Genomic DNA, 26,862 nt, shown 5'->3' with positions numbered 1-26,862 from the left:
TTTTGTCATGTCAGACACTTTGTGACCCCATTTGAGTTTAGTTTTATTTGGGGGTTTTTTGGTCAGAGATGCTGGAGTAGTTTCCATTTCCTTCTCCAGCTCATTTTACAGATGAGGAATTGAGGTAAACAGAACAAAGTGACTTGCCCAGGGTCATAATCTAGAAAGTATCTGAGGCTAGATTTGAACTTGGGTCTTCCTGACTCCAGGACCATCTCCCTATCCACTGTGCCACTTATCTTTGCTTGAGCCTTAATAACAAAACACAGAACCAATCCCCCGTCAATCAACATTTATTAATCATTTACATGTGTTAGGAACTGTGCTAAGTGCTACAGATACAAAAAGAGGCAAAAGACAATCCCTGACCTCAAGGAGTTTACAATCTAACATGGGAGATGTTAACAGAGAAGTCAGACTATGTCCTGTGAAAATCAGAGTGAGGGACAGCTCAGTATGGCATGTGCCAGCACAACAAAGCAAGCATGCAAGCTTCTCAGGAGAGTGACTCTCTTTAACCTGGGACAGGGGAATATTTAAGCAGTAAAGTCACAGTCTTTGAACAGTTAAGATTCATGGCTTTATCACTGTCAGTCAGGTCCGACATCTGATTAATTCCCTGCTTCATGGTTTGCAACAGGATGTTCTTCCCTCCATTTGCACAACGCAAATCAGCCTGACAGTTCAAACCTTGAAAGCAAATAATGTGATGAGAACATGGAAACAGAGTTCTTGCAGATAAGGCTGTCTGTTGGAAGGTCCATGGAGCCCCGAATGGCTTGGGAATGTTGGGAAAGTGAGACAGGGAGTCTCTGGCAGATAAGAATGTCCCTGGAAGGACCATAAATTCCCAAGTCTGCTCCAAGATCGGTTTGTCTTTTTGAACTTCAGGACTTAAACTACTGGCACATCCCACCAGGTCCATCTTCTGTCACCACAAAGGATTTTTGATATGTTAGGCCACATTTTCATACAGCTCCTCTGGAAAACAAAGGGGTGATAACAAATGGTTAGTAGAATCATTAACTATTTCATTGGTATGTGAACCATCTTTTTGTACAGAGACAACAAGCAAACAAATATATACAAAGGAGCTCTAGACAGAATAATTGGAGATAATCCCAGAGGGAAGGCACTAGCATTAAGAGGAGTTGGGAAAGGCTTCCTATAGAATTTGGAATTTTAGTTGTGACTGGAAGGAAGCCAGGGAAGAGGGGAGGTAGACATGAGAAAGGAGAGAAGTGCAGGTCCTGTGGAAGAGCAGGAGAAATGCCCAGACCCAGAGATGGAGGGTCTTGTTGGAGGAACAGTCAGGAGGCCAGGTTACTAGATGGTGTAGATTATAAGAAAAACTAGAAAGACCAGGATGTGAAAGGCATTGAATGCCAGAGAGGATTTTATATATCATCCTGGAGGTGACAGGTTGCTACTGGAGGTGATTGAAGAGGGAGGGGGTGATATGGACCTACATTTTAAGGATAACAATTTAACAACTGGAGAGAGGAGAGACTTGAGGCAGGCCAACTCCCCAGCAGTTACTGCAACAGTCCAGGCCTGAGGTGGTGACGGCCTGTACCAGGGTACGGGCAGTGTCAGAGGAGAGGAGGGGATGTATTGGAATGCTGCAGAAGTGAAATCAACAAGGATTGCTGCAGAGGTGAAATCAACAAGAGATGCTGCAAAGGTGAAATCAACAAGGGATGCTGCAAAGGTGAAATCAACAAGGGATGCTGCAAAGGTGAAATCAACAAGGGATGCTGCAAAGGTGAAATCAACAGGCCTTAGCACCATTTTGGATGGGGGGGGTGAAAGAGAGTGAGGAGTCCAGGATGACTTCTAGGGTGTGAGCCTGGAGGACTGGGAGAATGGTGGTCCCCTCAACAGTACTAGGCCAGTTAGGGAGATGGGAGGGATTGGGGATAATGAGTTCTGTTTGGGAAATGTTGACTTTAAGATGTCTATTGGACACCTGGTTGGAGATGAGAGACTGGGGCACGATGGAGACACTGGAGGATAATCAGCATAGAGCTGGTCATTAAATCCATGGGAGCTGATGAGATCCCCAATTGAGGATAGAGAAAGAAGGGAAAGGGGCCCAGGACAGAGCCCTGAGGGACACCTATGGTTAGAGGGTGTGATCTGGAGGGCTGTGTAACTGAATGGAAAGTTCATGAAAAATTTGGCAACAGTTAAGATGATGTATAACTATTTTATATACCTGTATACCCGGGGTCATGAAAAAATTTCTCTGGCAAAAAGGGATTGAGAGTGGAAAAATTTTAAGAAACCCTGCTCTGGAGGAGGACCGAGGGAAGAAGATGGAGGAGGAGGAGGAGTGAGAAAGGGAAGAAGAGAAGTGGGGAGGGGAACGTCCCAAAAACCTAGAGAGAAGAGAGTTTAAAAGGCCCTCAGATTTTGTGACTAAGAGATTGCTGGGAATTTTGGAGGGAGTAGCCATGGTTGGATGATGAAGTTGGAGGCCAGACTAGGGAGTGTTAAGGAGAGAGTGAGAGGAGAGGAAGTGCAGGGTCAGTTGCAGACAATCTTCTCCATGAGGTCAGTCACAAGAGATCTGGGACAATAGCTGGCAGGGATGGAAGGACCCAGTGAGCTGCTCTCCCTCTTCAGTCAGTCAGCTGACTTTCATGCAGAACTGGCTTTGGACTGGCGCTGTGGCAATGTGAGCGGGGCTCATTGTGACTGGGGATGAAGGTGATGATGAAAAACAATTCCAACTAAATGAGATAAATGTTCTAGAAAAAACCACGGTTGGGGTGGGGCTCAGCAAAGGTCCAGAGGATGGAAGGAGTGCTCTTTCCTGAAGGGGGACGGGAGGTAGCTCTGGAGCTTTGCCTTTAAGTGGATAAACTAGTTTAAGAGGAGACAAAGGTGGAGAATACCAAGGATAGGGAATGGACATAAGCAAAGGTGCCGAGTTGAGAGGCAGAGAGAGATAAAGAGACAAAGATGGAGAAACAGAGAAAGACAAAAAGAATGAGTGAGAGAGAGAGAGAGAGGGAGGGAGGGAGGGAGAGAGGAAAAGGGAGAGGGAGAGGGAGAGAAGGAGAAAGGAAAGAGAGGGAGAGAGGAGGAGGAAAGGAGAGAGGGAGAGAGGAAGGGGAGGGAAGAAAGGAGGGAGGGAGGGGGAGAGAGAGAGAGAGAGAGAGAGAGAGAGAGAGAGAGAGAGAGAGAGAGAGAGAGAGAGAGAGAGAGAGAGAGAGAGAGATTGCAAACCAAGGAGTTCTGCAAATAAGCCTGGGGTGGTGTGGGGCAGGCCCTTCCCCTTCTCATGTACAGTGAGGGCTGGGGCTGGGCGAGCCTCCCCCCACCCCAGGCTTCAGCTGCAGCAGAGGAGGCCACCACAATGGCTGTCTCTGACATCCAAGGTCTCTCCAGGCACATCGCGGCTCATTAAGGATTCCCGGGCTTGTTTCGGGCTTTGGGCTCCTGGCTGACTCCTGCAGCACAGTTGCTTTCTGGACCAGGACATGCCTGCGTCCCGGGCCCGAGTCTCAGCGGGGCCAGGCCGCAGCGCAGCAGCAGCATCGGCTCTGTTCTCCAAAACTGAGCTCCAACTTTCAAGGAGCCATCAGTGAAATCCCCCCTCTGAAGCCTGGACTGCCGTGGGCACTGGAGCCGAAGCCTCGGGCTCTGAACCGGCTGGGGCTGAGAGCTTTCCCACAGACACGTGCCTAGACACGTGCAGACACACACACACACACACACAGAGGCACAGGCACACACACACATACACTTACACACACACAGAGAGGCACAGACACAGGCACACACATACACATACATGCACACACACACATACACACACACACACACTCACTCACATACACACTCCATGAGTGAAAGAGTAAATGATTTCATGTCATTCAAGGAGCATTTCCAGGCACCCACTCTGGAGATGCACAAAGCGCTTTCCCCATAACCGCTCGGTACAAGTGAATGACCAACCCCGGCAAGGGTGGAAGCCCCCAGGTGTCCCTGCCAGTTCTTTAGGTCCAGGCTGAGGCAGAGCCCTGCAGGGCACCCAGAGGCAGGAGGGGGAGGGAGCCCCTGAGCTTGGGGCACAAAAGGCTCCTCTGGCTGAGATCATCCTGGACATGCCCCGGCTTGGGGAGAGGGCTCCGTCTGGCCTGGAGATGAGCTTGTGATTGAAATCAAGTCCCCGCCTGCCTGGCAACCGCTGTAAGCTGAGCGAGTTTTCCAATCTAACCCTCGGCACAGTCTAAAACTCAGGGAAGGAAGAATCGACCTTTGCAGCCTCCATCCAGCCCCTAGCCTGCGGTGAGCAATCGATGAACATGGAGAACTGGGAAGGCTCTGGCCCAACAGGGAGGCCTCACAATAGCTAGGGAAATGAGGCGCCTTGAAGCCGCTCTCACGGCTGGATTACAGCTGAATAGGACCCGAAATCCATTGTAAATGAAAGAAAATCTCATTTCCCTGGGCCCAGGAACTTTAATTGAATGTGATAAATGCTGCTATCACTGCTGGGTGCTGGGGCCCATGGGAGTATACTGGGAAGTCGTGGACCTGGGTAGGTCAGTCAATCAGCAAGCATTAATGAAGGACCTACTATGCACCAGATATTGTGCTAAGCACAGAGGACACAAGATAAAGCAGAAACACAGCCCCCCCTCACACACACCTCAAGGATCTCACTGTGATAGAGGAGACGACTTGCTGATAGCTGGGAATACAAGACGTATGTGAGGCAGGTGGCAGACTGTCTGAGAGGGAAGATGCTCAGAGTGGACAGTCTGGAATGGCGTCCTGCCTCAACTCAAGAGGCCTTGGGTCCAACAAGAATCTCCTCTGACAACACAATCAGTTAGTCGGTCATCTAGACAACTAGCATTTATTAAATACCTCCTATGTGTCAGACCCTGTGCCAAGCACCCAAGATACACAGAAGACCCTGCCCTCAGGGAGTTCCCAGTCTCTTGGGCAGACCACACACACACACACACACACACACACACACACACACACACACACACACAAAATTATGTACACCCAAGAAACAGGCAGCTCACTACTCCCAGGAGCTGGGAGGGAGGGAGTGCTTCACCTCAGTGTCCTCGCCTGCACTGTGGAGCACGGGTTGAACTAGGAGACCTCTGTGGTCCCTCATGGCTCTGACTCTGGGGTCCCAAGGGCTACAGGTGGTCTACAGCAGGGCTTCTTAAACTCCTTCCACTCAGGAGCCCTTTTCACCAGACATTTTTACCCAATCCCAGGGATGCAGGTCTATACAATTGGGATACAAATCAAACATTTACTGACAAGCTTTTCCTGCCCACCCCACCCCCCATTCAGTTACGTGATCCCCTACAGGGCAGTGACCTGCAGTTTAAGCAGCTTTAGTCTATGGTACCCTCCACAGACAAAGTCCCAGGTCTCTTTCCTTTGACCTCCAGCCAAATGCTCTGCACCCTGTTTTCCCCTTTGTGTCCTGGATTTCCTCGAGTGAGAAAACTCTGACCCAGAGAACCCTGAGTCTCCACGGGGTCACACCCCACCTTTGATACCTGTGTGACCTTGGGAGCGTCACCCAGGGCCCATGAATGAATGAATGAATGAATGAATCCTTTGATCCTGCTGGGGCCTCCCCCAATACCATGGAATGAAGGGTCCTTGAAGGCTTTGCACAAAATCTTTCCCATAATTCTGTGGAAAACAACCATCTGTCTCCATAGTCACCAGGGTAGTAGGTCTGAGCATACCCTTCATCTCCAGAGGAAATGAAATTCCATCACTCCTTTATAAAGTTCTGTTTCTAAGGACACAGTCCCCTGGTGCTCCACCCCAGCCACCACCCCTACTAGGTGACCCCTCACGTCCCCATGGGAGACGGTCTCTGTGGGCAGTCAGCTTTTCTGCACCCTGCTCGCTGGCCTAGCCCCTGAGGGTTTGGGGGCTCACAGCGGGCCGGTGTTCAGCTGCTCATCACCAACATCTCTGACGAGCAGGATCCTGGCCCACCCTAGGGGGCTGGAGGCTCAGATCTGGCTGTGCCAGAGGGAAGGGAGTGGAGGCCACAGGTAGCCTCCCCCGAATTGCCTCAGCCTCTTCAAAGCAAGTCTCTGTGTGATCCTCATGCCCACACCTAGATATTTGAGCCTGTGAACACACTGATCCAGGGGAAACATTTGAGATTGGGTCCAGGACTGGGTGCCCAGGCATGGAACAGGCCAGGGAGGGAGGAGGTCAGCATGGTCAGATGTAATGGGTCTGGGGCCCTGGCCCATGATCTAAGGTCTTTGGAAGAGGTCCTCATGCCAAGGCATCCTCCTGTCTGGGGTGTTTGCTAGTGGACTTGGCATATGCAAAGTTAATTAAAAGAAAATGCTAATTAATACCATTCAATTACCCCAGCCATATGACCCCAAAGATTGAGCACTAATTCAAAATCAAATTAATTCTGTCTTGGTCTTGTCTCCAGTTCTCTTCTGGCTAAAGAGAGGTCCCTGACTGGAAGGCAGGGAGGGGGTGGCCCTTTCACGCTGCTGGGGCCGAGGGGAGACCGCAGGGGACAGAGGAGGGGCTGAGGATGCCGGGCTGGCCTTCCTGGGGAAATGAGGGTCTTTGCTGGGCTTGGGCTTAGGGTAGGGGGTGTCCACAGATCAGGTTCACCGGCAGTGCTTGGCACAAATACTGTGGAAGCAGATGGCCCAATGGTAAGAGCTGCTCAATCTGGCCTCAGACACTCACTAGCTGGGTGACCCTGGGCAAGCCTATTAAGCTCCATCTGCCTCAGTTTCCCCAACTGTAAAACAGATAACAATAGCCCCTACCTTACAGAGCCATGAGGATATAATTGTACAAAGGACTTAGCCAGTGCCTGGCCCACAGTAGGTGTTTGGTTAATAAATATTCATTGGCCATCTCTGGTGATGTCGCCCCCCTGCTCTCCGCATCAGGGGTTGCTCTTTGCTGTGAGCTCTCAGAATTTCCACTGGGCTCCCAGCTGCTGGGTGGATCTCTGCTACCATCTGCTGGGCTGTGGCTTTCTTGCTTCCTTGGGGCCAGAAGGCCTCTCCCTGATGGGAGCCTGGGCTGTCTTGGTGCCCAGCCAAGCTCTCTGCTCCCCACACCAGCAAAGGGGACCAAAAGCCCAGAGACTGTGGGACTGGCTCGTAGCTTCAGCCGATTACTCCCTGGCTCGAGGCAGGAGGCCCCTTTGGACTCATGATCAGTTCCTGCTTATGAGTCCACTTAAGGGGCTCTCCCTCTCCTCAGAAAATAAGGGCGCAGGGGCCATGTGCGGACTGGGGGCCACCTGTGAAGACAGGACCCCAGGCTGGTCCTCAGGCACCACAGCAAAGGAGATGCAATTATCCCAAATGTGACCAGAGAGCAGCACTGGGTAAAGAGAGTTTCACCCCAAGTAAGAGTCCAGGGGTTCCCAGAATCTGTGTCACGCAGAGATGGGCCCTAGGACAGCAGGCGGCTCCCTTGCTCCCAGCCCTGAAGGGCCCAGGGCATGTGGCATTCTCCTAGAAGAGCCTACACTGGACTGTGGAGGCAGGATCCAGGGAGGAGAACAGAGAAAAGAGGCACCATCATTTTATTCATTTTAAACACTGAGATCCCCAGGCAATGACATGATACCTGATGACATGTAGGTAAACAATTCCTCTGCCCAGGTCTCACTGAGGCTCCTTTGGGGAAGAAGGGGGAGAAGAACTGGATTTGAAGTCAGAGTTTCTGGGTTCAAATCCTGGCATTCTCATGTGCATTGACTTTAGCCAGTCTCTTCCCCTCTCTGGGCCTTAGTTTCCCTCTCTGTAAAATGAAGGGGTTGGGCTGAACCAATCCTTTTCCCATCCTGGGATCCTTGAAACTGAGGTCTGGCCTCTTTGTTCTTCATTCTTCACCCCTGCCTCAGACCTCTGGCCCCCACAGGCCCTGCCTTGGGGCTGTCCTCGGCCTGAGCTCTGGGATGAGGCTCTTCCTGGATGACTGAGCTTTCCTTTCTTCTATCAAGGACTCACAGCACGGCTCCATCCTCCCACCTTGGGGGCCCTGTCACTCCTGGTCACCAGTCGGCTCCTCCTGGTGACTCAGGATCTGGTTCAGGCTGGCAGCTCCTTCCCCACCCTTGCAAGATGAAGCGAGAACAAGGTAGGCAGCGGCCATTGTGACAGCGGCTCCCCCACAGGGCAGCCTGGGGCCTGGAGCCCCCCATTCCTCCCAGCCTCGAAGACAGAAAATTCCTGCACTGCCCATCCGAGCCCCCGCCACAGCGCAGAAGGAGGCCCTAGTTCCACCCACCATGAGCAGAAACATCAGCTTTATGCGGCTTCAGACGCAACTTTTTTTAAAAAATAGTCTTGTAAATAATTTAAGTTACTTAACACTCATTAAAGTTAATGCAGTTTCTACAGCGGCTTCTGTGCACACCATTCCTGGGACACGTCCCTGTCTGGCTTTGCCTCCCCCTGCAGATGCGCCCTTAATGAAGCACTTAGTCTTCCCGTGAGCCCTTGCATCAATTAGGGAAGATCGTCTCCTGTCGGGGACATTCAAACGACTCCCAAAACAATGGGAGGAAAAGGAAGCTCCAAACAGGCCAGGCTCCATCTTCGGTGCCCACCCTCCACGGCCGCCCTGCACCGGGTGGCTGGCTCCCCCCTTGCGAGGAGCCATTCACACTGGCCAGTCTCGACTGTCAGTCACACAAACTGTGTGCCAGGCCCAGTGCTAAGTGCCCGAGGTAGAGAGAAAGGGGAAAATGGTCCCTGTCCTCTAAGAGATGGCGATGCAATGGGGGGGAAGGGCAGCACGCGAGTCACTTTGTGCCAGGAGGTGCTTCCAGATCACAGCAGATGAATCTTGGAGAGAGGTGAGAGGCGCCAGCAGGAAGGCCTTCTTCAGCCGGTGGCGTGGGCAATTTAAACCAGAACTCGACATCTCTCCCCCAAATCCACCTCAAGGCTCCTATTTCTGCCAACAACAGCACTGCCACCTTTGCATTCTGCCAGTCACCACCGCAGCTTCACCTTGACTGCTCTCTCCCACTCATCCCACATCTCCAATCTGCTGCCATTCAGAACATCTCTCACCCAACTCGTCACCTCCCTCATTCCGGCCCTTATCACCTCAACACTCAGCTCGGCAGTAACAGCCTCTTGCTTGTGTCTCCCTGACTTGAGGCTCTGCCCATCTAGCTCCTCATCCAGGCATCAGGCACAGGAACTTCCCTATAGTGTTGATCCATTCATGCCACCCCCTACTCGACAGACTCTGGGGGCTCCTTCTTACCTCCACGATCACTGATCACCGATGGAGCAAGTGTCTAGAGAGCACAGAAATGGGCAGGTCTGCACTGACACATCTCAGGAGTAACCTCAAGGTGGGGAAGAGCAAATCCTTCCCCTGAAACTGCCCTCTCCAAAGTGACCACTGATCTTGGGGGTCAAATCCAATGGCCTTCTCTCAGTCCTCAGGCTCCTTGGCCTGCCTGCAGCTTTGGACACTGTTGGCTATTTTCTCTGGATCCTCTTTTCTCTCGAGGTCTTTGGAACACTCCCCCTTCTGTTCTCCTCCTCCCTCTCTGCCCTCTCCTCCTCTCTCTCTTTGGCTAGCTCCTCCTCCATACCACGCCCTCTAATCACAGTCCCCCAGGGCTCTGTCCTGGGCCCTCTGTTCTTCTCCCTCCAGACTACTTCACTTGGTGATGTCATCAACTCTCATGGATTTAAGGACCTTCTACTGATGATTCTCAAACTTACCTTTCCTGCCCTAATCCCTTGGCTGATCTCTGGTCTCTCATCTCCAACTGCCTTTCAGATATCCCCAACTAGATGTCCAGCAGACATCTGAAACACAACATGCCTTTCCCCATACTATATTTCCCCATAAATCTTCCCCCCATCCTCCCTTCCCTGTTCCTGTAGAGGGCAACAGCCTTCTCCCAGTCCCTCAGTCTCCCAACCTAAGCATCTCCCTGGCTCCTCATTCTCTATCATCCTCTCCCATCCCTGTATCCAAACCATTGCCAAGACCCATTGACTTCATCTTTGCAGCATCTCTTGGATATGTTCCCTTCTCTCCTCTGATGTGCAGACACTCACTATTTCAGTAGCCGCTGGTGATTCTGCCTGCCCCAAATCCCTCCCCACTCCAGTCCACCCTCTATTCAGCCATTAAAATGATTTTCTTAAAGCATAGGTCTGACCGAGTCACCCCTCTTCTCAATAAGCTTCAGAAACAAACCCAGATTGCTCTGCTCGGCTTTCAAAGACTTTTATAGCCCAGCCCCTCCCCTTTCTAGTCTTCTCGCCCCTTCCTCCCCAACACTTACTCTTCTATCCATTGACACTGGACTCCTGTCTGCTCAGCCAGCAAGAGCCTCCATCTCTCGGCCCCAGGCATCCTCTGCGGCCTTCGCTCAGGTGTGGAATGCTCTGCCCCTCACTCTGACTTCCGTGAAGTCTCTGCTGAGATCCCAGCTCCTACGGGAAGCCTTCCATGACCCCCCCCCCTGAAGTCTGGTGCCTGCCTTTGGGGGATTATTTCCCATTTGTTCTGTCTGCAGCCTCTTGGAGTCTATTTGTTCACATGTTATCTCCCCTATTCGATTTTAAGCCCCTTGAGGTAGAAACTTTGCCTCTTTTTGTACCTCCAGCCCTTAGCACTGTGCTTAATACAGATTTATTGAATCGCATATCATTGAAAACACCTGGTCCAGACGACCAGGCTTGTGAAGAGGGCTGAAGAGAACTGGGGTGTTTCCCATTTGTAGAAGAAAAATGTGAGCCAGAAACTAATGTATCTTGGAGTACTGGACTTGGAGTCCGGTGGCTTCCAGCCCTTCACAAGACACCTCCCTCTCCAATAGCATTTGAAGACTGTCCCTCTGCAATCTGAAGGAAAGTGTTTGTTAATCAAAGCTGTTGAAAAGTAGAATGGGTTACCTCATAAAGTAGTGAGTTCCCCATCACTAGAGGTCCTCAAGCAGAGACTGAAGACCACCCATATACTAGAGAGGGACAGCATTGGATACAGCTTGACAAGGTGAGAGCCCTTCCACCCTCTCCTTACCTCCACCTCAGGGTCCTTCTTTTCCTTTAAGAAGCTGCTCACATAGCACCTGCTGTGTGAAGACACCTGTCCTGATCTCTCTCCCCCACCTGCAGCTGCCCTCCCTCCCAAGCCACCTTGGCTTTGACTGCTTCCTGGTCACTTCTATTTGCTGCATATTTACACTGTGTTGTCTCCCCCATTAGATGGAAAGCTCTTTGTGAGCATGGACCGGGTCATTCACTGTGCTTTTATCCCAGTTCCTGCCCTAATAAAATCATGTTGCTTATAGACTGAGATTCTCTGATTCTCTCCACTCCTGCTCCATCTTTTGTTGGCAGAGTTTTCTTACAGCTGGGCCTGAATAGATCAAACTGCTCTGCATACATAGGCTTATCCCAGCTCTAAGTCCTGGGGAAACTGAGGCACAGGGAGATTATTGGCAGTCTTCTGAATGACCCCCATTCTTTCCTCAGAGCTCAGACCTGTACATGCATCTACTTGCTGGAAATGTCACTTGGATACGCCTCAAACGCAGCATGTCCAAGAGATCTCATCAACTCCCCCTGGAAATGGGCCTCTCCTGTTTCTCTGCAAGGGAAGTCCTCAGTCTATGGAGGCACCTTTATCTCCCCTCTCCTGAACCCCTTACATCCAGTCAATTATCAAGAACTGTCCTTTCCAAGCAGAGGACTTCACAAGGGCCTGGAAAGACTTGTATGAACTAATGTATAGTGAAGGGAGCAGAACCAGGAGAACGTTGTGCACAGGGACAGAAATATTGTTTGATAAAAAAAAAAAAACTGTGAATGACTTGACTATTCTCAACAATACAATGATCCAAGACAATCCCAAAGGACTATTGATGAAGCATACGATCCACCTCCAAAGAAAGAACTGATATTGATGGAACACAGACTGAAGCAGGCTATTTTTTCACTTTTTTTCCTTCAAGTTTTCTTATACAAAAGGACTAATATGGAAATGTTTGGCATAATTGCACATGGATAACCTATATCTAATTGCTTAACACCTCAGGGAGGGGAGAGGAGAGGGAGGAAGGGTGGGATAAAATTTGGAATTCAAAACTAAATAAAATGTTTGTTATTTACAAAAAAAGAACTGTCCTTTCCCCTCCCACAATTCCTCTTCCTTCCTTCTTTCTAAGCATGAAGGTGACTTCAGCATCTGCTCAGCTGAAAGGTTGGGTTACATTTTCCCTACCTGAAATGTGATCTCATCCCTACCCATGTTTTTTATCTCCAATCCTCTGACTGCTCCTGCCCTGTTGATGCTCTTACTGGGGGCGTGTGCCCTGTGATTGCAAGGAGATGGACATGAATCGGGCGTTTTATTGCTTCCCCAACTTACAACGTCCTTCCTTTGTCAGAGATCTCAGGGGTTTACACGGGTCATTATGTCCTGAGCTGCCAATTTTCCTTCTTTAATATAAAGTGCAGACAGAGCCAGAGGGATTTCATGTAGAACGGAGAGGTGCTGAGGGCAAGAGCAGAGGCAGCTGCTTCTCTGATGGAGGAAGTGAGAAAGAGGAGGGGATGAGCCACACCAGCAAGGGGAAACAGGAAGATCTCCTCGCCATGGTGGGTGGGCTCTGCCAACTTGCTGGCAAAGTGTTAAGATATGTTGGAATCAGGGGCAGCTAGATGGCGCAGTGGATAGAGCACCGGCCCTGGAGTCAGGAGGACCTGAGTTCAAATCCAGCCTCAGACACTTAACACTAGCTGTGTGACCCTGGGCAAGTCACTTAACCCCAATTGCCTCACTAAAAACAAACAAACAAAAAAAAAAACTCCACAAACAAGATATGTTGGAATCTTGTTTGGACTCGGCTGTTTTCATGTTGCTCCCCTCCACCCACCTTAGACTGGAAGCTCCCTGGGAACAGGGAGCATCTTTTGCCTTTTTGCATTCCTGGTGCAGGGGTGTGGGCCTGGCCCATCTCCCTCAAACACAGGGTGAGTGAGGCCATATCACATCTGACCCAGTGTCAGAAACCCAAAGCTAGCCATGGTTAAACCTGCCTCCCATGCCCCACAGGTAGCTAGGACTGAGTCACCGGGAGTCTGTCCTGGGTCATTTCAAGGATGATTGTAGATGAGTAAAGACTGAGGCTGGTGCCAGAGGAGCTCATGGGATCATAGAATTGGGAGTTCAGAGGCATTTTAGAGAAGCCCTATTCTAATCCTCTTGTTTTACAGGCAAGGAAACTGAGGCCCAGAGGAAAGGGCTTCCTCAAGGTCACCCAGCTAGATGCACATTGGGTACAGGATGAGGACCTGGGGTCAGGAAGACCAGAGTTCAGATCCTTCCCCTGAGACACTAGCCATGTGTCCTTGGGTAGGTCACTTAACCACTATCTGCCTCAGTTCCCACCCGGCTTCTCAAGGTGGTAATTAAGGGCTATTTGCCACACATGGTGACGCAGCGCATGAGTCCTCGGCAGAGGTAAAAGTGGAGACTCCCTCCCCCAACACCCCCTGCTCGATCAGGGACCAGATAGTTACGAAGCACCTTCTGTGTTCTGGGCACCAGGAAATACGAGACGAACACGAGCCAATCCCCGCCTGTTCCTAGGAGGAGGCATGTTCACAGACAACACACACCCCAAAGTTCATGGTGACTGGAACACACAGGGAGCTGGGGCCTTGCAGTACTTGGAATGCTGGCTCTTGGGGATGGGAGGGAGGAGGTGAGCGGCAGCTTCCCTGGCCCCTGACCCAGCCCTGGGGACCGCCCAGCTGCCCCCCAGCCAATTCACCTCTACAACGATCTGAATGGACCCATCGAGGAGAGTGAGTTCTTCAGGGCTTGGGGAGACTACTGACCCTGCAGGGTTTGCTGCTGGCAACACGGCTGGTCCTAGGAATGAGAAATCCCATGAAGCCTGGGGAACTTGCCTCTGTGGGCTGCTGGACAAATAACAATCCCTCTCCTCAAAATGAACCAACAAGCTGTGAGATGGCAGGTTGGGGCCAGGCAGCTGTGGGAATGGTAGGACTCGCAATGGTTAGTAGGCGGCCCTGATGCAGTTTGGCAGGCTTGACCTGAAGGGCATTGTGGGGCCTGCTACCCAGTGCCCCCCTCGGCACAGCCCACCCAGTGCTCATCCTCACGCTGCACACTCCCCATCTGGCCTCCCCTGGCCAATGTTAATGAGACAAGTGTGAGGACCTTATTTAAATACACAATACTCCTGGCAGGGGAATAGAGAGAGAACATTCAGATTTAATTAAAAGTCAAGTCAAAATTCAAAGTTCCCCAGCCTGGCCTTCCCAAAGAGAGAACCTTCCACCCTCTCAGCCTCCTCTCACATGAGTGTCTCTTTGCATAGTCTACCTCCTCCCTCCTCTCCCAATCCCCTGACTGAGAACTGCCTGGTCTCTGCCTGTTCCAATTTGGGCCCCAACCCCTCCCCATTCCCCTTCCTGATCTCATGGGCTCAAAGTGCTCCCTCCTTCCTGAAGGGACCTCTTTCTCTCTGAGTCTCGAGCACCCCCACCCTTGAAGTGTAGCTGTCCTGACAGGCAGTGGGTGTGGGACCCCAACATCATCCCGGCCCTCAGTGGAGCCACCACGGGTTGGCTAGGGTTCTCAGAACTGGCATGAACCCTAACTCCAGAGGCCAAGGTTACATGACAAGATCAAAGGAGAGGTTCTTATCTCAGGACCCTCAGCACTTTAATGTGTCTCAAATATTATTTCTATGTAAGTTTCAATTAACCAAAGTTTGAAAATATCTGATTTTTTTACAACAAAAACCTGATTTTCATAGACCTTCATCACAGATGGTGACAAGGGAAGAATCCCTAGACTCATGCACACCCCCTGGAGTTCTCTCATCTCTGAGCTTCAGGGAACAGCAGTGAACTCAGCTAGGAGGCCCGGCTTTGACCGACCGCCCCTGGCACTTACTGACCGAAGGATCTGGGCAAGTCGCTTCTGTTGAGCCTGTTTCTTCATCTGTGAAGTGGGGCCATCATCCATGCCCTGCCTGTTCCCAGGGCTGGTGGGAAGATTGAAATGAGAGCCTAGCTAGCAAAGCTAGTGACCAATGGCTGGCCAGCCTCAGTGAGGGATTATTCTACTCCCCCAGCCAGAAGATGGAGGGCTGGCAGCCCATTGGAGTCCACAGGAGGAAGCCCTGCTCCAGGGATGCCCATGCCTCCTGAGGTCAGAGGCAGGGAGAGGCAGCCCCTCCAGGTGCAGCTGCTTCTGTCCTCAGGATCTCTAGCAGGAAGGACCTCAGCTCCTTCTAGGTCAAAACCAAAGCTAATGTCGGTGAGCCAGGCAGACTCTGAAGGACGAGGATTCTCACCTTGTCCGGGGGACCAGAGATGGGCCAGAGGCTGATCGGGGCCCTCTGAGGGCCTCCAGGCCTGCTCTCACTCCCACAGATGAATGAGAGAAAACTTCCACCCGCCCCCACCCCCCAGGATCTCTGGGACACTCAGAGATGCCTCTCAGACATCTGTTCCATATTGGCTTGGACACAGCGCTGCCCCCGCCCCCAGCCCACACAGGCCTTCCCTCCCCCTGTCCCCTCCTCATCACAACCCAAAATCTCCCTGTCCCAGTTTCCTTCAGCTGCTCAGCCTTCTGCTCCAGATCGATGGTGACCAGGGGGAAAGGCAATCAGTGAATTAACCTGAGATTGTCAGTCTGATAGTGTGACCGGGGCCTCAATGTTTACTCTGTGAAGATGGCGTCTGACCGGAAAGCTAATGAGGCAAAGGCTTCTGAGCATCCGCTGGGTCCTCACCAGGGCCCCTGGGACACTTTCGAAGTATTTCTGTCGCCAGGTGAGGAGGTGGCCCTGCCTAAGGGTCTCTGCCCCCCACCCTGTCCTTTGTGTGGCTTCCCATACCCAGGGTACAGGCTCTGAGTTAAAGCCAAAACCAGCCCCCAGGACACCATGGGGGGGGCAGGGAGGAGGCTCTGGCCCTGGCTCTGCCATTGACTGCCAGTGTGACCTCTGCCATCCCTGGGCCTCAGTTTTCCCCATCTGTAAAATAACAGGGGCTCTCCCTCCAGCTCTGACACTCATTAGTTGAGTCCAGTGTGCACAGACTAGCAAATGAGCAGCACCCAGAGGATGGGTCTGACCCTATCACTGCCTGCTCAGTGAGCTCCGACAGCACTCCGTGCCTCAAGGAGGGTTTGGTTCGGTGGCCCCTTCGGCAGGTGGAGCCTATGGATTCTCCTCCTTGGGTAACGCTTCTAAGTAACAGAAGCAAACACCAAGGTTTTGTTAAAAGTGGATGGAAATTAAAATGTAAGTTTTTCTCACTCAGTTTCACAACCCCCCAGAAATATATCCAAAGACCCAGGCTAAGAACCTCTGCCCTAGGACCCAGGATCAGCTACTCTGCTTGGCACCGGAAGCCATGCAATCTGCTCCAGCTGAGCTCCCCAGGCTGGTAATGAGTGATTTACACATGCACATGCACGCATCCATGCACATATGCACAACACACATCTATACATCCACAACCACATATGCATGTGCCTGCACGAGCGTGAGCACACACACACACACACACACACACACACAGATTGGCCTTCCTTGATTTTTGACAAACAACCAACTCCTGTCTCCCATCTCCATGCCTTTGCATTCCACTGTCCCCCATCCCAGGATTACATTCCTCCTTCACCTTGTAAATTCAACTCTCCTCAAACAATTTAACAAGCATTTATTGAGCTCCTGTTATATACCAAACACTATTCTTCATGCAATGCACACCCAGCAAATTGGCAAAGATGACAAAAGATAGGGATGGTCAACATTGGTTGGGTAGTGGGAAGACAGGCACACTGGTGCAGGTTGGTAGAGCTGTAAATTAATCCAACCATCCTGGAATGATGCAACTAATGTGTCTGAAATGAACACAGCCCTTGACCCAGAGAATCTGCTTCTAAGCATAGACCCTAAGGAAGTCGCCAACAAAAAGAAAACCCCCATCGACGCCAACATATTTATAACAAAGCAGGAGCCCATCCATTGGGGACTGACCAGACAAAGTGTGGTCCATGAATATCATGCAGTGTTCTTGTATTGTAAGAACTAACAACTGTGATGGATGGGGAAGAGACTAGGAAGACTCACAGGAACTGAAACACAGTCAACTGAGCAAGGCCAGGGAAGCGCTAGACACCACGGGGGCCAGTCTAGCAGTGAGGAGAACCACCACCACTGAAAGACCCAAAGCGGAGTCTGTGGGAATAGCTCCGAAGATGAGAAGGAAGATGTCACCTCCCTCTGCTCCTTCGCCTCATGGGGAGCTGGGGCGGGGTGGGGGTCATCAGTCTAGAACACGGCATACAACGAGCATGCATACAACATCTGATTTGGGGGATGTGTCAATCAGTCTTGCTGGGTTTTTCTCCTCCTCTCTTTCTTTTTTCAAGTTCTCTATTTTAAGGGATGGCTTTCTGGAAGAAGGCAGAAACAGGGGTACATGGGAAATCTAAGTGATGTAAAAATAAAATCCGGTTTAAAAAAATCATTGGCAGTGGTTCAGCCGTTAGCAGCCAAGGATGTTGTTCATTCAGGTCAGGGGACCCGAATTCCTCAGGGAACCTTAGAGGATCTGACTGGCTCCTTGCTTTTTGGGGGGAACAGCTTCCTTTTAGCTCCTTTTGTTCTGTCATTCCTAATGCAGAGTTCATTTTCCTTTGCAGAAAAGTGAAAAAGCAAACCAATACCTGAGCAGCTCTGCCCACCCTCTGCTGTCCATAATCACAGCTCCACTCACTCCACCTGGGGGCCCTCCTCCTCCCCCTCCTCCTCCTCCTCTTCCTGTTCCTCCTCCTTTTCCTCCCCTCCCCCTCCTCCACTTCCTCTCTGATTCTCCTCCCCCAAGAGAAACGAAAAACACCTTTTTGTCATTCACAGGTTTTCTCACCAGCCTCAAATCTTTCTAAGTTTTAGCAATCAGTCTAAGCCAGGTACTGGACCAAATTCTGGGGCCATAGAGACAAAAAAGCAGGGCCTTCTCTTCAGGGAGCTCTACTCAAGTCGGGGGAGAATGCAAAGAATCATGAAGGGACAGGAAGGGAAAGGTCTCTTGTAGGAGGTGGTATCTGAGCCCACTCTTGAAGAAGGGAATCTCTCCCAGGAGAGAGAGCACCCTGGGCTCAGCACACAGTCAGTGCAAAGCATCTACTGAGTGGGGAGGGGCTGTGGTCAGAGAGGGAGGGAGGGAGGAAGGAATCAGGGAGGGAGGAAGGGAGGGAGGAAGGAATTAGGGAGGGAGGAAGGGAGGGAGGAAGGAATCAGGGAGGGAGGGAAGGATGGATCTTCTCAGTGTGGAAAGGAGCCCCATTCTTGCTCAGTCCATTAATTCAAGGATGCTTAGAGAAATCAGGAAGAAGGCTGCTCTTTGGGTATGATCCCCTCAGCCTTGGCAAGGACTCTCCACCTTTTCCGTGTTCTCAACAGCGGCACGATTAAGACAGACAGGGCAGTAAGGACCTCAGGAGAGGCCGGGGAGGGCTTTGCTCATGTAGCCTATGAAGTGATTAAATGAGTCCGAGAGCGTTTGAGAGGCGCACTTCAGAAACACAAGATAAGGGAGCAGAGGAAATAGAAATTCTTCCGTCCGTCCGGTGGCTGGTGCACAGTCACTGGCCTGGCAGATCCCAGAAGCTCTGAGCTGGAAGGCCTCCGGGCCCACAGACTCGGCCCCAAATCGGACCCCGATCCCTTCTCTACATGGGTGGGGTGCACACAACCTCCACGGTCCTCAGCAGCCCTATTCTCACCCTCACTTTACCAAGGACTTGAAGTCATGCAGGTGGCAGGGCTGGTACCTCCAGAGGGCAGTGCTGGGTATTTGAGCAGAGCCCTGCATGCCTTCCAACGATGCTCCCTCTAATGCCCCAGCCCTTCCCGGAGCTGAGGCTGTGGTCACCTGGGGATGGATCTGGAATGAGAGACCTGGGCTCCTGAGCTCTGCTACTGATCACTTCCCTCTCTGGGCCTCAGTGTCCCTCATCTGCAACGTGAGAGGCCCCGAAGGTCCCTTCCAGGTCTCAACCCACAGGCCCTGCAGGCCTAGCACACATGCCCTTTCTGGACCCACTCCAGCTTAGCGGTGCCTTAAAGCTGAGTGCCAGTCCCCAGAGGACAGCTGGCCTGTTCGCAGAAGCTCTGCCTCTCCTTGCATGCCCTGAGATCACTTTTCTGGAGGCCACATCCCCTGTTGCTTTGCCTTGAGCTGGCAGGAAGCCCACCCCTCAGATCATTTTCAGAGGAACCATCCAGACACAAGGCCTCCATCCTGTCTTTGGGAAGCTCTCCTGCCCATCATTCTCAACTACTCAATCTCTCTGACCACGTCATTCAATGCCCTCGCGAACTTTCAAGCTTCCTGCCATCTGCAAGCATAAAAAGCAAGTCTTTTATGTCCTTACTTATTAATACAAATGCTCCACGGCGCAGGGCAAAGCACAGACCTCCAGGGCACTCCCTGGAAACAGCCTTCCTTCTGGGAGACCCTGGGATAGTCCTTTGTGGCTTTGGCTGCTCTGGCAGAATCAAAAAACACAGGAGAAAATGAGCCTCCTATCGGCCACAGCCAAGCAAGGTGCCAAGAAGTCGCTGGCGCCTCTCAGGGAGAATCTGAGCCATGCAGAGGGGCTGTCAATGGGCTCCTTGGAGGTTGTGTAATTATCCTTAGAGGTGCATAAATATTGTCAGAAATGGAAACTGTGGCTCCAAGAGCAGGAAGAGGAGGGTGGGGAGGATGGGAAGAGACAGCAGCAGGGAAGGGAGAGGGACACTGCAGGAGGCTGGATCTGAGGGATGGGAAGTCCCATGAGCGCCACGGGCACAAGAGGAGAAGCAAGAACATGCCTTTGACATCCATGGCCCCCAATGAACTGACTGAAATCCATGAAAGTCACGGTGAAGTCGAAGAAGACAGCCCAGCCATTAATCACAGACGCTGAGGACTTTGAGATGAAATGCCTCCATCCCTTCATGCACGCGCTCATTCAGAACAGATGAAGCACTGGCCATGGACTTGGGCACGGCGCTTGACACAGGGATGTGCCTGGAATGTCTTCAGGTCTTCCACAGATCCCAAAACAAAGACTATCCCTGCCAACGAGGGGCTTCCATCCTGCTGGCCTAAAACAAGCTGGGGCCCAATCATTAAACAGACCGAAGTCCTTTTGGGAAGATGGTTCTCACAAGGGAGGGAGGAATCAGCAAAGGCAGTGTTTGAGCTGAGCTTGCACAAAGGTGCCTGGGGAAGACCAAGCAGACTGGCTGGTGGGGATGTAAAGGGAAGCAGCATGCAAAAAAGAAGCCTGGGAAGACTGGCAGGAGGAAGAGCCGGACTGAAGGGCTCCATCCCAGAGGTGATGGGGACCACCAGAGTGGGGGCACTTGGCATCACTTTGTGAAGTGACTGCTTCCTTCCAGCATCAAGCTGAGGTGTACTCAATCTCCGAGCCCTTGGGAGATTCCACAAAGAAGAAGATGTGCTTCTGTCTGAGGGTCTAATGGAGCATCCGAAGTGTGAGTCTAGCTAACCCCAGCTCTCTAATGAAATCCATGCTGCCAAGGCCAGGAGCCCAGGAGCATGATGGGAAGGTCAGGAAGAAGAGGCTTTCATTTGCACCTTCGGGCTCAGCAGAGAGCAGCTTTACGTGGGCCCTGTTTTATCTTACACAAACCTGTCATTTCTAGGCTCCAAATATTTGCTCGCAGTGTTCCTTGGGCCTGGACTGCCCCACCTACCATCTCCCACTGTTGAAATCATTCCCATCCTGCAAGGCTCAGATCAGATGCCAGCCCCCATAGACAGTGATCCCTGATTTCCTCTGTCCCCTACAATCACCCATGATTTTACAATGGGTGTTCATTGACATATTTCTTAGGCATTTAGCTCATTCTCTCTCTTATCTTGAGAAGCAACAGGGTAGTATAGAGAGCAAGCCACCTTGAAGCCAGGCAGACCTGGGTTCAAGCCTCAGCAGATACTGGCTGTAAGACCGTAGCCAAGCAATGGAACCTGTCAGTGCCCGGGTTCTACCAGCTGTGGGACCATGGACACTGTCCTCAGACTGCAGAGTAGCTCATCTGTGTTGGCAGAGGGAGTGTCTTAACTAGGAATTCCAATGCCGTTGAGATCCTAGGTCCAAAGCAAATACCTCTGCACAGTCTAGGTCATGCCTCATCTTCCCCCTCCCTCTTTTTGCTGAGTGAGGATCAGGGAGGATGTGTGATTCATCAGTGTGGAAACTCCCCCCACTCATGTAGATGGGCCACAAACCTAAACGATGTAGACAAGAAGAACTGCCAAGGACTCTGGGACATCAAGTGATGTGTCCAACTCTTGTGGCAGGAGGCAAGACTTGAACCCAGGTCTCCCCAACTACAAAGCTGGTCCTCCATCCATTACATCAAACAACCTCTCCTCACCTCTTCATTAGATTGTAAATTCCTGGAAGAGGCTCTCTGTGCTGATCAATGTAGACCATCAATTACCAGCCCCTCCTGTGGAGCCATCCTTGTCTCTGTCCTCCTGTAAATCCATCCAGCACCATCTCCTGATCTAGGATCACCAATGAAGCTCAAGGACTTTGCATCAGCTATCCCTCACTCTGGCCATGAGACTGGTCCATCATTTCTTTTTCTTTCTTTCTTTTTTTTTTTTTTTGGTTGGGTAATGAGGGTTAAGTGACTTGCCCAAGGTCACACAGCTAGTAAGTGTTACGTGCCTGAGGCCGGATTTGAACTCAGGTCCTCCTGACTCCAGGGCCAGTGTTCTATCCACTGTGCCACCTCGCTGCCCCTGGTCCATCATTTCTGATCATATGTCTCTTCACTCCACTCTCCTTAGCCATGAGTCACAGCCTGTTCACACCCACTGGGTGCTCTGGCAGGTTTTCAACTTTAACTCTTCAGAGACAACATTCCGTGATTCACAGCCAACATGGCTCACAGGACATTATGTTTAAAAAAGCCTTTGTTCCAACGGGCCACTCAAAGAACTGTGCACTTTCCTTCTCATTCCTCTTATTTGATTCCTTGTCCATTCGCGATACCTCTCCAAATTATAAGCACTAATGTAACGGCTGTATCAACTGTCCATCCAACTGCATACCTCAGTCTGAACCCTTCATCCACTCGTTTTTCCTATGTGCATGGTCAGACCAAACTCTGCTGAGTGTATGGTTCTCATCCCAGAAGCTCTGCTGTGTTCCAGGGCTTGATGCACTTACTCATTACAATGTCACCCACTCACGGGAGCATCTAGGTGACCTCATTATCATAGAAGAGTCCTCAATTTGGCCTCCACAATGGCAATTAGGAACTAGATGCTAAGTAAATATTTTAGGCTATTGTTCATACATTTCAGTCATGTCTGTCTCTTCAAGACCCTATTTGGGGTTTTCTTGGCAAAGATACTCGAGTGGTTGGCCATTTCCTTCACCAGCTCATCTTATGTGGAATTGTATATAGAGCTGGTTTAGTAACTCAGCACTTTTAAGTGAAAGATAAACTGAGACTGTGCTAGTCTTCTTAACCTACTGTCTTACTGATTTCCATGAGGAAATCATGATGAGGAAACTGAGAGAAACAGGGCTAAATGACTTGCCCATGGTCATGCAGTAAGTGTCTAAGGTCAGATTTGAACCCAGGAAGAGGAGAAGTCCAGCCCTCTCTCCAGTGCACTACCTAGCTGCACTTATATGTTTTAAGCCCATCCAGAAATAAGAGGCTTGTTAAACAACGTTATCTGTTGCTATATCTTTTGAGGAATCTTGTGAGATTTTCACAGATGGAAGGGAAATACCTTGTTGGAGGAGAGCTTATATAGTTGGCAAACAATAAGTGCAGTGGGGCCTCAAATTGTTTTATCACTAAAATATTGATCTATTGTGGAATATAATTTGAAAAAGCTGCCTGTGAATAATCAAAGACTAGGAGGCTAGAGCCCAAACATGGTAACCCCACCATCTTTGAGGGCACAAAGAACTTGTGATAAAATGCTTCATGGATCTTTTCTATTTTTTCATGGATTTTGTCTTGCCAGTTTTATCCTTGAATATCCTCTGCATAGTTTTATCTCTTACTAAGTTTTCTTTAAAATTCCTTTACCTTTTAGAAGAAGAATCTCAGGATCTCCATGGGTGAAGAGAACTCAAGGACCACACAGTCCAGGCTGTACATGGACCAGAATCCCTTCCTTGACACCCAAAGGGTTTCTTGACTCCACTGCAGATGAAGGCACTACAGTCTCCTTTTGGAAAGATCTCATTCTTGGAAAGATGTTTTTGACACCTAATTCTGCCCCCTGGGCTTAACCTCACATATTATACCCTATCACAGGGTCCAACTGACATTTCATCAACTTCAAGAGACTTTGAGAGCCATGCTTTTCACTATTGATAGCTGAAAACGTTGTTAGTGTAACTTTCTATTGCTGGTGAAAAATAAGGGGCAAACTCTGTTCCCAGAAGGATTTCTCTCTTTTTCTTTTCCTCTAGAAATCCCACATCTGTTTCTACCAAAGAAGGCACAAACACCTCAGAGATGCCTGGAAAATCGGCAACAGACTAATTGGGGAATGGCTGGGCATGAGTCAAGGGAAATCCAGGAATTACCAATGGTTGTTTATTTTCCTTCCTGAGCTACAGAAAAGTGAAAGCAGGGAATGATGGGGAGTTACCCAGACTGATTGGGGTGGGGGTGGGAATTTCCAATGGTTTGTGCACACTTCTGCTCTAGTTCCTCAAGAGTTCTGTGCAAGTCCAGGTGTGGACTTCACCAAATTTGTGAGCAAGTCTGGAAATGAAGTCTGAGAGGCTGGAGCCAGAAATTATTGTGGCCAAAAGAACTTTGTAGGGAAGAACAGGCTGCTGATGTTTCTTTTTTCCAGGGGTATAAGACTGGCAGAATTCCATTCCACCAGAGATCTACAAGGCAGGGGGTCCACTGCTCACACAGAAGTTGACAGAAGTATTCCAGGTTATGTGGCAAGAGGAGGCAATTCCCCAGGAGTTCAAGGACACCTCCATTGTCCATCTTGATCAATGTAATGGAAAGGGATTGTCCTGTGACAGTCACAGAAGGTCCCCCCTCTCTCTCTCTCTCTCTCTCTCTCTCTCTCTCTCTCGGTCATTTCAGGCAAGATTCTTGCCAGAGTCCTCCTTAATAGGCTGATCCTTCTCCTGGAAGATGGTTGTCTACCTGAGAGGCAGTGTGGCTCCAGGAAGGGTCAAGGAACAGTCAGTATGGTGTTTGCTGCCCAACAACCCAGGAGAAATGCCAGGAGCAGAACAAAGGTCTGCACACAATGTTTGTCGGCCAGACCAAGGACTTTGAGACTGTCAATCATGAGGGCTTGTAGCGGATCGTGGCAAAGAAGTTCATCTGCATTGTAGGCCAGTTCCATGACAGCCGCTGGGCCAGGTTCTGGATAATGCACAACGTTCTTAGGCTTTCCCAGTCACCAGTGGAGTGAATCGGAGTTGTGTGCTTGCTCCCATGCCCTTTAGCATGATGTCTTCAGCAATGCTGTCAGAAGCCTTCCACAAGGGTGAAAACAGCACCAAGGTCAGCTACAATCCTGGTGGTAAATCCTTCAACTTGAAAAGGCTACAAGCCAAGACTACAGTAGAAGGACAGTTGGTGCACAATGTTTTGTTTGCAAATGATTGTGCACTCGATGCAGCCTCCGAGGCTAAGATGCAACAGGGTATGATCAATTCTCTGTTGCTTGTGCTAATTTTTGCCTAAAAACACCAAGAAAACAAAGGTTCTCCATCAGCCAGCACCACGCCATTCATACATAAAACCATCAGTTACAGCAAATAGATTTTGAATGCTGTGGATAAGTTCACTTACCTTGGCAATATATTTTCCAGGGATGTCCCATATAGATGCTCCTTGACACACACATTTCCAGAGCTAGCTCAGTGTTTGGGAGACTCCAAAGGAAAGTATGGAAGAGACGAGGTATTAGGCTGCCTACCCAATTGAAGATCTACAGAGCCATTTTGCTGACCTCATTGTTATATACCTGTGATACCTGGACAGTCTACCAGCACCATGCCAGGAAACTGAATGGCTTCCATTTGAATTGTTTTTGGAAGATTCTGAAGATCTGGCAACATAAGGTACCAGATAATGAGGTCCTTTCTCAAGCTGAACTGCCAAGCATTCAAACTCTTCTGCAGAGAACACAACTCTGATGGGCTGGCCACCTTGTTCAAATGTCAAATGTAAGCTTGCTCAAAAGACTATTTCATGGAGAACTCCAACAAGGCAAGCACTCACATGGTGGTCAGAAGAAGTAATACAAGGACACTCTCAAGGTCTCCCTGAAAAACTTTGGAATCAATTGTGAGGCATGGGAGACACTGGCATAGGACCACCCAGCATGGAGTGCCCACATCAAAGAAGGTACTGTGCTCTATGAGCAAAGCAGAATTTCAGTAGCTCAAAAGAAACATGAAATGAACTAATTTAGAGCCATCTTCATCCCAAATGGACTATTTGTGCCCAACTTGTGGTGGAACCATCAGAGATCATATTGGTCTGATTGGACACTCTATACCTTGACCCTGACATTGTGGCGTCATTTTGGTCCTCTTTGAGCATGAAGAGCAAACAACAACCAGAAGAAAACTGGGGATGAGGGGAATGTTGTAGATATTTCAGCAAATTACTTAATCAATTCTCATGGAGACGTGGGGGCAAGGTCAGAGGAGGCAAGCTAATAGTCATAGTTAGCTAATATTTAACCCAGTTGAATGCTGGAACCCAAAGAAAAATCAATGGGTTCTTATCTACTTGAAATGAGATCAATGGTGGAAGACCCTAGGGACCCACCCTTGACTAGTCCATGTCTTTCAATTACATGGATGAGGACAGAGATGGCACACTTGTTGGCATGGTCACTCAAACATAGTGTGAAGTCAGAGCCCAGGAAGCTTCTGAGAGGTAAGTGTGACTGGCCAAAACCAATATGAAAGTTAGCATGGTGAAGAGACATCCTCAACACATGGGTTCCAAAACTCTACAAAGACAACATGTTGGAGGTGAGGTCAGACAGTGATGCCTGTGAAAAAGATGGGGGGGGTCAGTCCACTCTGGATGAAAGGCATCCACAAAGGGTTCGTTCTCTCATTAGGAAGATCATGACTTCCAGAACAAGCGAGGTGCTCTGAGAACCCCTCTGTCTATTGCCCGAGCATGCGTATCTCAAGTGCTGTGTTGATGTACGGAGGCCACAGTGTCAGAGGCATAGACAGGTCAAAGCTTTCCAGAAAAAGGTAAAGAGGAGGGGAAAGGCCTTGGGAGCACATCTGATTTGTAACAACAATGATTTTTAAAATCATAACGAACATTGACACAGTGCGCCAAGGTTTTGCAAATGCTTTACAGACATTACCTCATCTAATCCTTACAGAACACTACTAGGCATAGCCACTACAGCAGATAAGTGACTGAGCCAGGGTCACACTGCTAGCCATTTTCAGAGGCTGGATGTGAACTGAGGTCTTCCTGATTCCAGGTCCAGAACTTTGTACTGTGTGTGAGGCCAGGAGAGGGGATGGGACTGGCAAGGCAGGCTGTGAATGAAGAAACCTCACAGCCTAGAAGCCTGTTCACACCCAGAGCTCCATTGCCAGGGTCAGAAAAGAAATTTGCATGATGTCCAAACAGCCTCCCCATTCAAACCAGCACAATAAGAGTCAGCTGAGCCTGAGGATCATTCTGCAAATGTCTGAGCTCCCCAAGCCCCTCAGGTTTCCAAGCAACTTTCTCCATCATTT

At 50.1% G+C, this 26,862-nt stretch overlaps 1 protein-coding gene across 1 annotated transcript in view; it reads right to left on the bottom strand.

The window, feature by feature from the left end:
• Positions 1 to 856: 856 nt before the first annotated feature.
• The window catches only part of TDRD15 (tudor domain containing 15), a 91,614-nt gene continuing 65,608 nt past the window's right edge, over positions 857 to 26,862 (bottom strand). The window contains exon 7 of the mRNA XM_043981331.1: positions 857 to 981. Within this exon, the coding sequence (XP_043837266.1) occupies positions 956 to 981 (26 nt within the window). The 3' untranslated portion in view covers positions 857 to 955. The remainder of the gene's footprint in view (positions 982 to 26,862) is intronic.

Source organism: Dromiciops gliroides, chromosome 2 (genome assembly GCF_019393635.1).
Source record: "Dromiciops gliroides isolate mDroGli1 chromosome 2, mDroGli1.pri, whole genome shotgun sequence".
Taxonomy (NCBI): Eukaryota; Metazoa; Chordata; class Mammalia; order Microbiotheria; family Microbiotheriidae; genus Dromiciops; species Dromiciops gliroides.
Note: the sequence above shows the minus strand (reverse complement) of the source record. Positions and strands in the feature narration are given on the sequence as shown.